This window comes from Penicillium expansum, assembly GCF_000769745.1.
Source record: "Penicillium expansum strain MD-8 chromosome Unknown contig186, whole genome shotgun sequence".
In the NCBI taxonomy this organism is placed as follows: Eukaryota; Fungi; Ascomycota; class Eurotiomycetes; order Eurotiales; family Aspergillaceae; genus Penicillium; species Penicillium expansum.
In genome coordinates this window covers 1-16,633 of record NW_015971508.1, presented here as the reverse complement: position 1 = coordinate 16,633, position 16,633 = coordinate 1, and the positions used below count along the sequence as shown (strand labels likewise).

At 50.2% G+C, this 16,633-nt stretch overlaps 4 protein-coding genes across 4 annotated transcripts; 3 read left to right on the top strand and 1 right to left on the bottom strand.

Moving 5' to 3' along the window:
• Positions 1-816: 816 nt before the first annotated feature.
• On the bottom strand, positions 817-5,124 carry PEX2_055770 (non-ribosomal peptide synthetase; the record flags this gene model as incomplete). Its single annotated transcript, XM_016742851.1, has 1 exon — positions 817-5,124. The coding sequence occupies one exon, from the start codon at positions 5,122-5,124 to the stop codon at positions 817-819; it is 4,308 nt and encodes a 1,435-aa protein (XP_016593451.1).
• Positions 5,125-6,323: 1,199 nt separating this feature from the next.
• PEX2_055760 (uncharacterized protein) lies at positions 6,324-7,333 on the top strand (the record flags this gene model as incomplete). Its single annotated transcript, XM_016742850.1, has 3 exons — positions 6,324-6,604; positions 6,654-7,111; positions 7,179-7,333. The coding sequence occupies 3 exons, from the start codon at positions 6,324-6,326 to the stop codon at positions 7,331-7,333; spliced, it is 894 nt and encodes a 297-aa protein (XP_016593450.1).
• A 1,205-nt stretch (positions 7,334-8,538) lies between these two features.
• On the top strand, positions 8,539-10,289 carry PEX2_055750 (lanthionine synthetase C family protein; the record flags this gene model as incomplete). Its single annotated transcript, XM_016742849.1, has 4 exons — positions 8,539-8,719; positions 8,778-9,351; positions 9,409-9,422; positions 9,481-10,289. The coding sequence occupies 4 exons, from the start codon at positions 8,539-8,541 to the stop codon at positions 10,287-10,289; spliced, it is 1,578 nt and encodes a 525-aa protein (XP_016593449.1).
• A 3,965-nt stretch (positions 10,290-14,254) lies between these two features.
• On the top strand, positions 14,255-15,432 carry PEX2_055740 (aromatic alcohol reductase; the record flags this gene model as incomplete). The annotated part of the gene is made up of 4 exons (XM_016742848.1): positions 14,255-14,338; positions 14,404-14,688; positions 14,745-15,071; positions 15,127-15,432. 4 exons carry the CDS (start codon positions 14,255-14,257, stop codon positions 15,430-15,432), a joined length of 1,002 nt encoding a protein of 333 aa, XP_016593448.1.
• Positions 15,433-16,633: the final 1,201 nt, after the last annotated feature.

Here is a 16,633-nt window from a genome sequence, read left to right as displayed (position 1 = left end):
CCGAATGGGCCCATTAACCCGCAGTGGGCTTCTCCTTAGGCCCATAGGCCACCGGTGGGCCCGAAGCTAGGGCCCAAAGCCTAGCTATGGGCCTTATGGGCTTTGCGGAGCTCTACTTAGAATTGACACCAAGCACTAAATCTTGCGAGATAGATAATTGCCCAACTGAAAATGTCACATCCTTAATTTCTTCGCGATGAGCAAAAAGGTTCTTTTACAAACGAGCAGAAGTACCCAAACTGATGACGAAGAACATCAATATCAACCGAAGAAAGTTGCCCAAGGTCCACAAGAGTCATTGAAATCTTGCATAGGTAAAATAAATCGGAACGGGGTAATGATGGTGCTGCAGTTGCTTGGTCTAGGGTAGGTCTTATCTAGAGGCAGCAATCAAGGCGGCCAAAGAGGAACGACTGCACCACTTGCAATGGCGTTGTTTGACGTAATTGTAGTACTTCGGAATCCGATAGGACGTATTATTGCAATAAACAGCACATTGGTGCACTAAAGAATGCAGCATATCAAGAGGTTTGTAAAAATAAACTTATGGTACGCAATGTACAACAGCACTTTGAACTCTTCAGAGATTAAATTGAATGGCGAAGATCTAATTGAACTAGAAATGAAGCAAGCTAATAGTCGCAACCATGAAAGATTTACAAGACAGAAAAGAAGAAGAAGAAGAACAAGAAGCATCACCGAAAAAAATGACAAAACAGTCGGTCCCCAAAGCCAAACATCTAAACCAAATTTCGAAATTATATACAGGATTTCTAAGGGATAGAATCATCCCATTTCACCACTCATTATAAACATCTACTGTTGTCTTGCCTCGACAAGCCCCACAGGGTCAAACTCCCCATCAGGGTTGTGCAAGATCTGATTGAGTGCATGATTCAGGGTCAGCAGCAAGCCCTGGGCCCACTCCTGAGTCATGAACTCGTAGCCCGGCCAGCGGTTGTTGTACGTGCAACGTAGGCGGAACTTCTCATCCTCGTTGTCACGCCCGGGCCAGAGCTCCATCAAGATCGGGTAGCCGTGATTGCTCTCCTTCCAGGGATCTTGCAGGTTCTCCTCGCGGGTGAACCCGGGCAAGGTCTCCATGGTGGTCTTGGGCAGCCCGCTGGCGTCGACATCGACCTCCTCCTTGGGGTAGGCCTGCAGGATGATAGTGTTGTCGAAGCGGCGCGTCAGCTTGGCAAAGTCGATGGTGGGGCAGGGCATCTCCGAGTACGCCAGGGAGTCGACGTACTGCGTGAACAGCTCCTGGCAGATCTCGCGGTGCGTGCGTTTCTTGGGCCCGCCTTTTTCTTCACTCTTGTACGCGTCTGAGAAGACGATGCGTGTGGGGAAGACGTTTAGCATCAGGGCCACGCAGCGGAGGGCCTCGGGGCTGTGGCGGCCGTGGAAGACGCTGCCAAATTGCACGTCGAGGTTGGCCGCGGAAGGCTCCTGGCCAGCGCTCTTGGCCTTGACGAGAGTCTGCGCCAGCGTCATGGCCCAGGCACCCTGAACAATGGCCATGGGCGAGGGGAACTTGTTCTTGCTGAGGGAGAAGAGCTCGCTCAAGCTGATGGAGGACTCGAGGATCTCGCAGGCGGTGTCCTGGGTGGTGCGGACCGACGTGAATTGTCCGGGAACCGCACCCTTGAGCACCGTCTGGCCAGCCTTGAAGGGGGCCACACCGGCGAGACGCTTCATCCAGTAAATGCTGGTAGCAAGCCAGTCGGTGCTGTAGTGCTCCTCGACGGGGAAGCGCATGCTGACCGGGCGCAGATTGCTGGGAGGAACGCCCTCGTACGCCTGGGCGAACGAACGGCGCAGGAAGTCGAGACTCATACCGTCGTAGATGAGGTGGAAGAGGGAGAAGATGAGGACGTGGTGCTTATTGTCGGCGGAGCGCACGACGTGGACAACGGCACCGACGCGGTCCAGACGGATGTACTCCTCGGCGCTGCGCTGGGCGTTGCTGATGGTCTGCTCCCAGAGGCTATCCGGGCTGGTATCGTACTCGTGCACGACGCTGTGGACCATGGGCAGCTGGGCACGGGGGTGCGCAGGGTTGAGGATGCACTGGGCGTAGGGGCTCAGGGGGTGCTCGACCTGCACCCAGACGGCGCGGAAGGCGTCGTGGCGCTTGGTGACGTCGACGACGGCCTGATTAAGGCGGGCGGAGTCGAGCTCGTCGGGCACGTGGTAAACAAAGTGCTCGATGCAGGGCTTGGTGATGTTCATCTCCTCGGCCTCCTCGACGAAGACGAGCATGCGGGTCTGAACACCGGTGGCGGGCAGAACCTGCTCGATGTCCTCGCTGGCGATGCCTAGCGACTTGACGCACTGCGGACGGGCAACAGAGTTGAAGTGTCGCAGCTTGGTGGCCAGCGGCATGGTCAGCAGCTCCTCCTCGTCCTCGATCTCAATGGCCTCGTCCTCGCCGGAGTTCTGGTCCAGCTTGTCCCGGGGCGAATCGCCCAGCGACTCGCCAACCTTCTTGGCCAGGTCAGCAATCACAGGGTGAGCGAACACGTCACGCAGGAGGATATTTGCATTCAGGCGCTGGTTGATGCGCGCGGCAACACGGGGGGCCGTGAGGGAGTGGCCACCAAGGTCGAAGAAGTTGTCGGTGATGCCGACAGCATCGATGTTGAGCACACTGGAGAGCTCCTCGCACACGGCACGCTCCAGGTCTGTACGCGGCTCCACGATCTGACGAGAGCCCTTAGTCGCCTTGGCGAGCTCGCTCGCCAGTCTGGCCAGCTGCTTGCGGTCTACCTTGCCATTGGCGTTGATGGGCATCTTGTCCAGCACGGTGATGCGTGCAGGGATCATGTACTTGGGTAATGAGGCCTGTAGCGCTGTCTTGAGCTGAGCCTCGACCACCTGGGCCTCTTGAAGGTGCAGAGGACTGTTGGTCAGAGACTCTTTCGACCGGCCCCCGTCGCCGGCGTTTTTCTGGTCCTGAGAGTCCTGCTGAGCAGCGGCATCCGCGATATCACCTTGAACAGTGACAAAGCTAACAAGCTCCGCCGGCTCACCCTCAGGTTGGTACACCAGAGTCACGACATCGGTGACAGACTCGCTGCGCAGAAGAGCATGCTCGATCTCGGGCAGCTCAATGCGGTGACCACGGATCTTGACCTGGAAGTCCATACGCCCAAAGAACTCGATCATACCGTCCGAAGGGCGGTGGCGCACTCGGTCACCGGTGCGGTAGGCGCGGACAGACTCGCCATTGATGGTCACATGCACGAAGCGGTTCTTGTTGAGCTCCGCATTGGTGTATCCACGGGCGAGACCGTCGCCAGTGACGATGAGCTCACCCATGACGCCAGGAGGCACGAGGCGCTGCTCCGGGTCCATGATAAAGGCGCCCGAGTTGCTGATGGCTACGCCGATGGGCATGCCGTTGACACACTTCTCGTTGGCCGGGACCTTGTAGATAGTGCTGAAGGTGGTATTCTCCGTGGGACCGTAGGCGTTGACGAGGTCACCCTTGATTATGCCCTTGGCCTGGGCAGCATCGCGTGGGTCGAAGCGGTCTCCGGCAGCGAAGAGTAGTTCCAGGCCGGAGAGAGCAGATGGCGCGCTGGCAAGGCACTGCTTGAGGAGAGCAGGCGTGAGCATGCAGGACCGCACGGCCTCGCGCTGCAGCACCTGTCCCAGAGTGACCGGGTCAACGACCGTCAGGTAGTCGATGCAGACTAGCGTGCCGCCGTTTAGCAGCGCGGCGTAGATTTCCCATGTCGCGGCGTCAAAGGCCAGGTTGGCAACGTGCGCAATATTGCCACTTGACTGCGTCTTGGAGGCCACGTTGGTCTCGCGCACCAGGCGCACGATGCCGCGGTGCTCCACTTGGACACCCTTGGGCTTGCCCGTTGACCCGGACGTGAACATGACGTATGCGAGGCTAGAAGCCGTTGGCGTCGGCAGAGTGCCAGCGAAGAGCTGGCCTTGCTCGTCCAGGACCTGGGCAATGTAGCGGAAGCTCACGTCCTTGAGCTGCAGAGCGGGAGGCGTGACGCCGGTGCCGAGAAGGACGAGCTTGTCTCCCTGGACCGCGGAGAGGATGCTCTCGAGGCGACCAACGGGGACGTTGACGTCGAGAGGCAAATATGCCAGATTGGCCTTGAGAATGGCCAACAGGGCCACGATTGTCTCGCACGACCGCGGCGCCAGCACCGCGACCATGGTCTCTGGGGCGAGCCCGCGCTGGACCAGCCAGTGGGCGAGCTGGTCCGATTGCCGGTCCAGCTCCACGTACGTGAGCTGAGAAGACGAGTATGCGTTTTTGACGGCAACGACGTCGGGGTTGAGAGAGACCTGTCTCCGGAAGAGCTCGACGACGCTGGAGTCGCGCGGGTAATCGGTGCGTGCAACATCTGTGAGGCCCATATCGGCCAGTGCTGAGAGACCCTGGGTGAGAGGTAGTGTCGAGACGAGGGCCTCGGGTGTCTTGAGGCCACGACTGAGGACCTCAGTGAAGACGGACTCGACGGAGCGGATGGACGAAGCTTCAAACAGATCATCCGAGAAGATGATGTGACCGCTCATACGCTGAGTCTCCTGGATGAGATGGAATTCAATGTCAAACTTGGACGTGGCTACCGTCACACCGTCGAGCCGTGGGCTGTTGGCATCTTCTGGCGAGTGAACTGCAAATATCGTCTGAACGAGCGGGTTACGGGACTGGTCGGCGGTGCCAGGACGCAGCTCCGAGACGATCTTCTGGAAGGCGACATCCTGGTTGCTAGAGGCCGCGCTGTTTGTTTGCTGGACGCGCTGGACGAGAGCATAGAACGAGTCCTCTGGCTCGACGGTGGTGCGAACGCATAAGAGGTTGGTGTTGCTGGGGATGGGTGTGCCAATGGTGGCATCTTCGACACCGGTGAAGCGGTAGTGCGTCGCCCTGAAAGCGGCGAGGAGCACCACAAAGGGAGTGGCCTGATGTGTCTGGCAGAAGGCCTGGAGCTCCTGGTAAAGCTGGTCATCGAGGGCAAAGTGGTGGACCTGCGCCTTGCCAGAGGAGATGGCTGGCCGGGGCTTGTCGCAGAGCAGCTCGGCGGGCTGGCTTCCCTCGAGCTGCTCCAGCCAATACGCGAGCTGACGCTGCTCGGTCTCGGCCATTGTGATATATTGGTCTTTTATTTTTTTTTCTGGTGGTGAAAGGAAAACAAAAGCCGGCTAATTATGTAAAGAATGAGAAGGCCAGGGCGATGGAAGGCCGAGATGATGGATCTTCAAAACATGTTCATCCCCACAAAGCAGACATCCCGTCTTGTTCTCTTTTATATAGAGGGAATGCCATCACGTTGTCAGCAGTGTTCCTGGCTAGATATCGCCCGGATCTCCGCTGGGGGATTTGCTAACAGTAGAAACAAAACCGTAATTCATGATCCTCCGGACTGACATTGTCTGCATGTAGTAACGTGTAGTAACGATCTAGAAAAGTGCTAGTCCCGCTGGGAAACGACAAAGTAGGGTGGATAACGGAGGTCCCTGGCAGTCGGCACTAGTAAGATAATAGGCTTGTTACAGAAACTACGCGTAAATTAGGCGCTGTTCAAAGGAAGGAGACGGGCATTGCACGTGTTTCTCGTGGTTGCATTGATCAATCTCACTAATGGGGCTAGTCCGTATACGCGTTTTAGAACCGAGTGTGAGGTATGTTGTAAGAGACGAGAGTTGCGGGGATGGGAAATATTACCCAAAATGGATAGCTCGGCAAAAGGAACAAAACGGTGACGGAAACGGAATAGCGGCGTAAGGCTGCTAGGCAGAGCCCAAAAGATGACAGGGGACCCCTTACCGCCAAGGAGATCTCTGGGGTGATGCTCAGCTAGTCCCATTGTAGACTAGCCGACAGAGCGGCAGGTATCCACATCATCACCCATTTATTGCCGCCACATCTTGAATCTATTCCTAATGAGGTATGCTCGATGTTAAGTTGTTCCACATGAAGATCCCCGAATCCCTCAAGTTGTCATTGAATGCCTCGTTCGTCATTGTGTTCAAGTGCACAGCCCGAACGCATTGCAATCTTTTCATCGTACACCTGCTCCAACACGGGAGGCCGCTCTCTTATATTCCCCCTGGACGTTTTATTTATTACCCTCATATCGTTTTCTCCTCCAAGGCAAGAGCTGGTGTTTGAATAACTTCCAACTCTCGCCCTATCTATCCTTCATACTTGTTTCATCAGATCATACCGTTTTTCCAGGGTCTTCAATCCCTGCCCTGACCTTGTAATCTAGATTGCCCATCAATCAGCCATCAGCAAGACACCTGCCCGCTATATTCGCCGCTCCGGCCCCTCTCGATCTAAGATGGCGTTTAGCTATGAAGATGGTATCGCGTTGTTGCAGCTCATCGCCTTCGTGCCCTGCCTTGCCCTCGCCATCCTTTTGTGTTACCAGCAAGGAATGAAGGCCGTGGCATCATGTTGGAGATTCCTCATTATCCTCGCCTGTCTCCGAATCGCCGGCGCTGTATGCCAGCTCATCACCATCACTGACGACTCGATCGATGTTGTCACCACAAAAATCACATGCGACTTGTTGGGCATCGCTCCCCTAACACTGGCTGCCGTGGGTTTGCTGCAAAGAGTGTAAGTCGCAACCTGATATCCACCTACGCGTGACTAGAAACTGATGTAGGCATGTCTTCTTCAGAAACGTCTCGGTCAACAAGCTCTCCAAATGGATTTTCATCTTTGTCAGCATCGTCAGCTTGGTCGGGCTGGCCCTTGGTATCGCCGGCGCTATCAAGGCCCTCGACAGCTACACCATCCCCCCCATGCTCCAAGCTGCATTGGGCATGTTCGTCGGCTGCTTGGGTCTCATGCTGGCCATTATGGGGTACCTGACCATCTACCGCAATGAGATGCCTCGCAACGAGAAGATCATCCTGTACTCAGTCTACGCCTGTGCGCCACTGCTCATCGTGCGTACCATCTACGGCTGCTTGGGTGACTACACGGACATCGAGAGGTTCAACTTGTTTGAGCCCAACCCCACCGTCAATCTCTGCATGGGCGTCCTCGAGGAGATTATTCTCATGATTATCTGCCTCGCTGTTGGCTTTTACTGTCCCCCGCCCAAGGAGCCTCAACCTGGTAAGTCTTGTCGTCATTTTAACGTGATTGATTGTTTTTGTGACGAATACACGCTGACAATTCTTAGATGCTGTCGACACGACGAATTCGGACGAGGCCAACATTGTGGAGAAAGACTCCTCCCCCCCCAGCGATACCCGCTCTGACACCGTTGACACCATGAACAAGGAGAAAATGGCTGAGGAGGGACGCATGGGGACCTCGACTCCCTCGACTTTGTAATATCTGGCTGTCCATTCACACGTTACAAAGCGCCTATAACCTTACACTGTCTCGGGAGGCCTTTCGTTGCAATGATGAACTTTGGGATTGGCCCCTGCTGCAAGTCCAGAAATCTGGCGAATCTCTTTTTCTTTGGTATTTTTTTTAGCGTTTAACACCCATCCATAATTACTACTTATGTCTAGGAATATATAGTCTTCAGACAGAGCCTATACTATTTAGTATATAGGATATAGCCTTATATCCTATCCAATAATATTACCCCTTTTGACACAAGCCTCGAGGACTAGAATCGAGTGCTAACAATTGCTAAATACCACATACCCTTCTAAGAATGTTTCTGTCTCTCTTTTCGGATCTCTTGAAATGACAGTGACCCTTGGCATAAAGTGAACAAAGCAGGGTGATCCTGAGTCTTGCGGCACAATGCACTCAGTACTGTTGAATCGCAAGGGCCAGAAGAGGTTCAATGGTTGGACAGACAACACAAAATCAAAGTTGTCAGTGTGTAGCCGAGGGGGTGCCGCATTGGCTCAAGGTGCGAACTCTAGGTTTGGGTGAAATTTTTGGGTCTGTGCCATACAATTGATATATTATAAAGATCCAACATGTAACAACAGCAGCTCTTAAAACTGTTGTCCTTTTTTTGATATTTTAGACGCATTGTAGTATAAAAATGAAAGAAAATCACCGGTTTATAGAGATAGTGTTCTGGTGTAGCCTGCGTGCGGCAGTCCACAGAGTGCGTGTTTATATTCCTCAGGGTCCCATCGGTATTAAAGTTTAGTTTATCAGGATTTATATATGTTAGAAGAGCCGTATACATACATCGTACGCCCAATCGAAGATCCTAGTATTAAAATACTCCACTGTAGTATGCATGTTTTGTTATTGTGGACGGATTGTGTAGCTGAGCTTCGGTGGATTTGATAGGACGCCAATGTTTGGTCCCACTATAATTTCATCTTGCGCTGAATGCAACTAGCGTTACTGGTGGAGAAGATGCTAGAATTTGTTTTGGGGCTAGCTGAGCCGTCCAGGGTATGTGCGTTGTATGATGGAAGAAGCAATACGGAGTACGGAGAGTGGGGAGTCCTGGTCAGACCGGCAAATTTTCAGACCTGCATAACTGAGCTTCCTTTCTTCATATCACGCCATATCTTAGCAAATACCTCGTCAGCCTATAGCTATATAAAACATTCACCATGGCAGAGCGTCCGCAATACTTCGAGAATACTTTGACCCCGCTACCAATTAATGCGACCACTCTTTCTGAGAGTCTCCAAGAATTTCGGATTGCTGTTCGCAATGGTGCCGAGTTGATACAGGAGAACACACCCTTGCCTGAAACATGGCGTCCAAATGGCATATTTAGAGATTTCCCCGGTATTTCAAGGCCCACCCCCGCTTCTCAAAGCCACGATCATCTAATCACCCGATAAAGGTATCGCTCTGGCATTCCTACGCCTAGATTATCAGTCCTCGGTGCTAGAAGAATCCAAAGCTGCTTCTCTTGACTATCGTCGTTATGCACTACAACGGATTCCATCAAGCCTCCCGGACACTCCTCTGCTAGCCTCCCGATTGTCTCCAGTTGGTTCATCTTCGCCTGTGACTGCTGTCATTCTGCGTGTTTTAGGTAAGTTTGCACGGAATAATTGGCAAGACAATGTCAGTGTTGGCATCACAAGGGTGGATATCACTTGCCTTCATGAGGCCATGCAGTGGGCACTACAGAATGAACCTCTTGTTACCCATAACAGCCGAAAAATGGGCGGAGATGAGATGCTATTTGGCCGAGCAGGGCTGCTTGGGGCCCTTTTGAACATTCGTGCTCATAACTTTGATCAAGAGACCCACGAAGCACTCTCACCTGTGCTGGGCGCAATTCCTGAGTTGATCCGAGTGATTTTCGATGCTGGGCGACAAGGATCCAAGGAATTCACCGAAAAACATGAAACCCAAGACGCACATCCATTGATGTATGCATGGATGGAGGGTCATTACTGTTTTGGGGCGTAAGTGCATCTCGAGCCATCTTAGATGGTATAAGATCGCTAACAGACAATGTACAGGGTCCATGGAATAAGTAAGTTTTCAGGCGATTATCTGGGACTTACAAAAACTAATGCTAGTATTTGCTTTAGCGGGTATTCTAACCATCCTGCTCTCGTGTAAGCCAGAAGAGCTTGCAGACTATCTTCCTGTGATTGGTGGCACTATCACTGCGCTCTGCAAGCTATCTGGATCTACAAATGGCCACCTCCCGATGACACTACCTCCATATGGTTCCAAGCAGTCATCCTCAGAACTAGTTCAACTATGTCACGGGAGCCCAGGACTGTTGATTCTCCTAGGAGCTGCCTTAAAAAACAAATCCCTAACCCACGCTCACTGGGATCCAAGTTGGGATCAAGCCATATACCTGGGCACTGAGCGTGTATGGGAAGAAGGTCTGCTTTCGAAGGGAGGCAGTCTGTGTCATGGCATAGCTGGCAATGCATGGGCATGGCTTCTCCTTCATGATTGTTTTGAATACCACTCGGAGACACTGAACGAGGCCCGGACACTTTATCTCCAGCGTAATCAACTACCAGCACTTCCAAATGTTGAGATGAGCCAAGAACTCACCAGTGACTTCTTCCTCTCGAGAGCACTTGCGTTCATGTTGCATGCACGTCAAACTAAGCCATACAACACTTCGCCTGCATCTTCTGACAAAGATTATCGCATGCCTGATGAGCCCTACAGCTTGTTTGAAGGTCTTGCGGGCAATGTTTGTGCCTGGGCTGATACATGCGCGGTGCTTCAAGCCAGGCTGCGCAAGATGGAACTTGTTGAAATGGGTGTATGCGCTACATCTGGTTTGTCACGAGACCCAGCATTCCAGGATGCTTTCTGTAGACAATTGGGCTTTCCTGCCCTGGGTGGAAATGGCGCAATGGGTATTTTCTAAGTAGCCCTAATTTAGGTAGACAAAGCTGTTGTGAGACAAGCTGAATAGGCCCTATGTGTTGGGAGCCAGAAAATGCGAACGCGTGCGGCATCCAGAAGCACGATTACAAACAGCCCAATTGAAGCCAGGAATGAAAGCTGGACTTTTGCGACTGTACCCCAGATAGAGAAACATAGTAAGAGAAATAGGGATTAGTAAGGTCGAGTATGGTTGCTGCTGGAAGCTCACTGTCTCTCGGAACGCTTTCTGAAGCAACTAAAGCAGGTCGCAGGTGTAATATTGAAAATCCAGGCCTTAAACAAGACTGACGCAATCTGTCAGCATATAGGCGGAGTGTTATTGTAGATCGACTCGCCTATAAAAAGAAAACCTGCGGCAGTGATCGCGCAAAGGTCTATAAGATGCCGTGATTGCATCCCTGTCGCGGGCATCTTCTGTAGATCGGGGCAGCTTGCAACACCATGTTGGGACCTATCTTTTGCAACCCTCATCTCCAGTGATTGCAGACCTTCAGTTAAATTTTTGAATCACCTAGTGTCTTCTTGCTATTCCTCTCATCGATGCATCATGAAAACGAGACCGCTCCGCTGTTGGGGCAGCGCAGGTCCACATCACTACTGTGCCCGTGGAAATTTCGCCTCGCAACTTTCCTCTTGTCCCTGTGCATCTTTTTCTTGTCGGGAGCTACTGTGATGATTCAAGTTCCCTTGACTCAGCTGATGGAAGATAACCTGTGCGATCGGTATTTGGATGAAATTGAGCGACAGGACTCCTTGATCGATAAAGCAACATGCAAGGCTGACGGAGTCCAATCCAAGCTTGCATATCTCAACGCTATAGTGGGAATGATAGAGTCTGTGACCAGTATGCCAGCCACAGCGACTGGTACCTTGATGGAGGGTTCCGGGGTACTAATATGTCATAACAGGTCTCATTGCTGCATTCCCATACGGTGTCTTGGCTGATAAGTGAGTTCCGCAAAGTACCTACTGGAGGGGACAGCAATGTAAATCGTTGAATATCATTCTAGGTTGGGTTGCAAACCGATCATATATTTATCAACCACGGGGACTGCGCTGTACTTTGCTTATGTTCTGGCTGTCCTGAAGTTCTCCAATATTTTGGCAATCGAATACGTCCTCTTGGGCCCGCTATTCACTTTCATTGGTGGTGGAAGCACTGTCATCAATGTCAGCCTATATTCACTGGCTTCGGATCTGGTGCCTGACACAGATATGTATGCTACGTTCCGATATGAAGCGGCCTTGAGCCCACTGAAATTCATGGATTTAGAACAATTTCCTATTTTGTGATGGCATTTGGAAGCTTGTCCGGATCTTCAGCTGGCCCAGTGATGTCTTCTAGACTGATGGAGAAATCCTCACCCTGGCTTCCTATTATTATTGGTTCTTTGACTGTTCCTGCCAGTATGGGCTTGCTGGTCTTCCTCCCCGAGATAATAACACTCAAAGACAACCCCGAGAGAAATGCCTCAGAATGGGGCGAGCTTACAACTAGTACGTTCACTTTACGTTTTCCCCAGTTCTTGGCCGGTCTTAAAACATCCATCCAGAAGCTTCGCTCCTTCCCAACTGTTTTGATCCTGGTCACTTATCTCAGGGTCACTTCTGAGGGTCTAGCCTATGGACAATTACTCATGCAATATGTGAGCAAGCGATTTGACCGGACGTTGGCAGACGTTGGCTATCTCCTTACAGCTCGTGGAATCTCTCAGATGCTCATCTTACTTGTTGTGTTTCCTGCTCTATCAAAGTTGCTTTCAAAGTACATGCGGCCAGCTGTCAGGGACCTAATACTTGGACGCGCCTCGGCTTGCTTTGTGATATTCGGGACCCTTCTTACAGGAGCCCCTCACATAGGCCTTGTAATCTCTGGCTTGATACTTCAGACATCAGGGGCGGGCTTGAACTCCATATGCCGATCCATAGCTATGAGCTATATGACATCACGGGATAAGTCGAAGATGAATACGATGATCGGGATCTCAGAAACTTTCGGCTCCCTGTTCGCAGGGCCGGCATTAGCATTCCTTTTTTCACTGGGTATGAATTACAAGGCATTTGGTTTGGGCTCCCATACTTTGGCTTAGCAACATGGTGTATGCTCTGTCTACTTGGAGTTTTCTTTTTGGGGCCTACCCCAGGATCAGGGGCTCAAAGATATAGATGAAACCCAGCCTTCAACTGGGTCTTATTCAAATTTGAATTCCCCGTGAACACCTCCCCCAGCCCCTACCTTGCTTAGAGCTCGTCCGCGACCTCTCTTCCTCCCAATTTTGGGGATACGCAAGAACGTTATACGAATTCCAAGGTTGATTTCATGTTTCCTTAGTTATACATAGAAAAGTCTCTTGCACAAATTACCGCCTTCACATATATTTAAAAAGACATTTAGAAAGACCCGCTAGAAAGACCTACTAAAAAGACATCACAAGGCCACAAAATGCGGCCGATTATTCTTGTTTATTGTCATTTGACAAATGAAGACGACCACTTGCTGATCGGAACCTTTTGAGTCACCCCTTCATTATAGTCGTAGAACTGCGCAACTATGGGCTACATCTCCTTGGCTTTCCCCTCACCTGGTCATATAGTATAGTTGCTTTATCAGTGACGTCATATCTTGTTTGAAATTAAATCGTGACTTTCACATATCTACCGGATAATGGCTGGCACTCGAGACCTTTCCCTTTCCGTTTTAGTGCTCACCTCTTGCCGCTTTTTGATCACTGAGTAAAACTGAGCACATCCCTGAGTAGACTGCGACAACGCCCACGAAAGTGGAGACACTTTTAGCGTCGCCAAGACATATGCGGGCACTCTTGGCAGAGTGGATACTGCCAAGAGCTAGTTATGTACATAAAATAGCCTAATAGGGTAGTTTTTGCATTAATTTTGCATAACGGTGGGCGATGGGCGTCAAATTTCAAAAGGCCCATGGGCCGTGGACACTTTCTAGTGCCCATGGACGGGCGATATCGTAGTCTGGTTATATCGTTTCGAGAATCGGGAGGAGAGAAGAGGATGTCTTTTAAAGAAGTTCGTAACCTAGTCTTAGCCGACCGAAAGAACTATAGTAGTTCTACACTTTTAAAGAAGATCCGCTATTTCTCGTACTATAGAGGGCCGGGGGGCTGCTCTACGAGGTTCTATAGAAAGAATCTGTTTTTTAAGAGATTCCTCTTCAATTGCAGTCAATTTATATAAATTGGCGTGTATAGTACTTCGTTCAGTATAGCTATTGAGACGGTCGCGTAATGTTAAACGCGGGAGATTAAAAGTACGGGTAGCCGCAGCAACAGTATGAATTTCTTGCTTCTTGATAGCCTGGATAGCTAAAAGAAAGCCTACCCTCTTGCTCTATTAAATCTTTAGACCTTTGAGAGCGAATTGGTGGCATGGTGGGTGGTTAAACTAAGTAAGATCTAATTCCTGGAGGCGTTTTGGTTGGGGTGGCGGCTCGGTTGTGAAATACGTTATGGCTTGGCGCCAAGGCAGCACCAAATTTAGTGCTGCAGCACCGCCGCAGCACCATTTTAGTTAGTTATCGTCGATAACTAACTATATTATGCACTTTTGTTGGTACTCGAAGTCGCATGATGTTCGTGGTATAATACCCGGTTTCAACCATATATTCTAACCTAATATTTGACAACAGACACTAATTGATAAGTCAATCACTCTGCAAAGTACCACATTTCGCGGTAGTGGTGGTAATTTGTACGATATCAGGCCTGATGATTGGTAAGACCACATGATTGGTAAGACCACATGATTGGTAAGACCACATATTGGTAAGACTACATATTGGTAAGACCACATATTGGTAAGACCACATATTGTTAAGACTGAATGATTTGTCAGGCCCACATCTGAAGTTCGCTATATAATAAACACGACGCTGTCGAGTTCAATTTCATATCTCAATCATACTACAGCAGCAACATGAAAGTCGCAATCCTCGGGGCAACTGGTCAGACTGGCTCCATCATAGTCAAAGGTCTCCTTGCATCAACCAATCCGAAATATGTGCGTGTTCCCGTTTACGCCAAAGGATTTGTTTGGCAGACACATACTGACACCATCATGGTTAGGAAGTGACGGCTTTGACGAGACCATCGTCGCTCCAGAAGCCGGGAGTCATTAGTTTGGCGAACGATGGCGTCAAGATTGTGGCGGCAGATCTTGCAGGTGATGAGGAAGCTCTGGTGAAAGTGTTAGCAGGAATCGACGTAGTAATCTCGACCATCTACGGTGGCGGTGTGATGGCCGAGAAAGCTTTGATTAATGCATCCAAAGCTGCAGGAGTTAGGCGATACTTGCCATGTTTCTTCGCAACTATCGCCCCTCCGAAAGGTGCCTTGCTATTAAGGGAGATGGTAAGCCATGCAACGGGCACGATCGTGGGACATACGCATTCTAACACGGTTTGCAGAAAGAGGACGTACTCAATCACATCAAGAAGATCAAGTTGCCATACACTGTCATCGATGTAGGCTGGTGGTATCAAGTTAACTTGCCTCGTCTCCCCTCCGGCCGCATCGATTACGCCGTTATGGAGACCTCAGATGGCATTGCTGGAGATGGCAATGTGCCGACTGCATTGACAGATCTACGAGATGTTGCGACATATGTTGCACGCATAATCTCGGACCCACGAACGCTGAACCGTATGGTCTTCGCCTATAATGAGGTGTTTACCCCGAACCAGATGTATGAGCTGCTGGAGAAGGTGAGCGGAGAAAAGGTCTCACGCAAATATGTAAGTAGTTTCAATCGCCCGTTTTCGAATACTGCTGATGATTGACTGCTTCCAGGTCACGGCAGAGGATATCGCTGCCCAGGTACACGCCGTCGAAGTGACTCATCCAGCTGCAGACTCGGTGGAATTCATTACACTGGCGCAGCTTCAATACTGGTACTCCTGCGGTGTTCGAGGAGACAATACACCTGAAAACGCTCAGTATCTTGGTTATTTGCTGGCTAAGGATTTGTATCCCGACATCAAGGGAAAAACTCTAGAGAACTACGCAAAAGAGGTCCTCGAGGGCAAAGGGAAGCGCGTGTATGAACATATAATGGACTTGCCATCTATCAAGGCTGCAAATTCAAGCTTGGCATGAAGGTGTTTCTTGAACATCCCAGCTAGGATGACTTCCGATGCGTGACAAGGAGATGAGGTCCGCCAAAAGAGCAAATCACGGGAGTGCCCGTGACAAGCCGCACGATGCGTGCCATCATGTTTGTTGATCAATTCAATTCAATTCCATCAATTTCACCTCCACGTCTGGTTCTCGTAAATGAACTATGCGTCTCCAATTTGAATTGATAGCGTTAAGATTGAAGTTTTATCGTATATGCGTGCTAGTGTCCTTGATCCCTCAGGGTTTTGCGTGGGATGGCTAGGTGGTTTTGTGCATTCAACTTGGAAATTAAGACGACTGATATTTGGGTGGCAGAAATCAGAGAAGTTGACGCAACACTGGTGTCTGTTCCATCAAGCATCGCGGCTCGAGTAATTGTTCCTTTAGAAAGCCTTAACTTTATCCTCACTGAATACATCTCTGCTTCAGGACCCATGCGAGGTTTTATTATAGGGGACTAGACTGCGACATCGCCCGTCCATGGGCACTAGGAAGTGTCCACTCTGCCAAGACTCAAGAGTGCCCGCATATGTCTTGGCGACGCTAAAAGTGTCTCCACTTTCGTGGGCGTTGTCGCAGTCTACTATATACTCTCCCTTAGTTATTTATACTATCCTTTATATTATATTAACTATATCTTAACCTAGTATATATACTATAGGGCCTTTTTTATTTCCTTTAAGCTCTTAACTAGACCTCTCCTATATTACTAATATCTTTAATTCTACTCTATAAGAACTTAGAATACCCACTATACTTTAGGGGTAAGACTAATATAATTAGGACTAGATAGGAAGTATTAACTAATTATATTTTAGTTAAGAAAAATAATTCTTATAAGAGCTTAACTAGACTGCGACATCGCCCGTCCATGGGCACTAGGAAGTGTCCACGGCCCGTGGGCCTTTTGAAATTTGACGCCCATCGCCCACCGATATGCAAAATTAATGCAAAAATTACCCTATTAGGCTATTTTATGTACATAAGTAGTTCTTGGCAGTATCCACTCTGCCAAGAGTGCCCGCATATATCTTGGCGACGCTAAAAGTGTCTCCACTTTCGTGGGCGTTGTCGCAGTCTAAGCTTAACTATAATATATATAATAAGGAACTCTTAGTGTAACGGGCCAGTGCCCGGTCAATATCACGTGCGCGCACGTGACCTTCCTCGCATCCCCTTT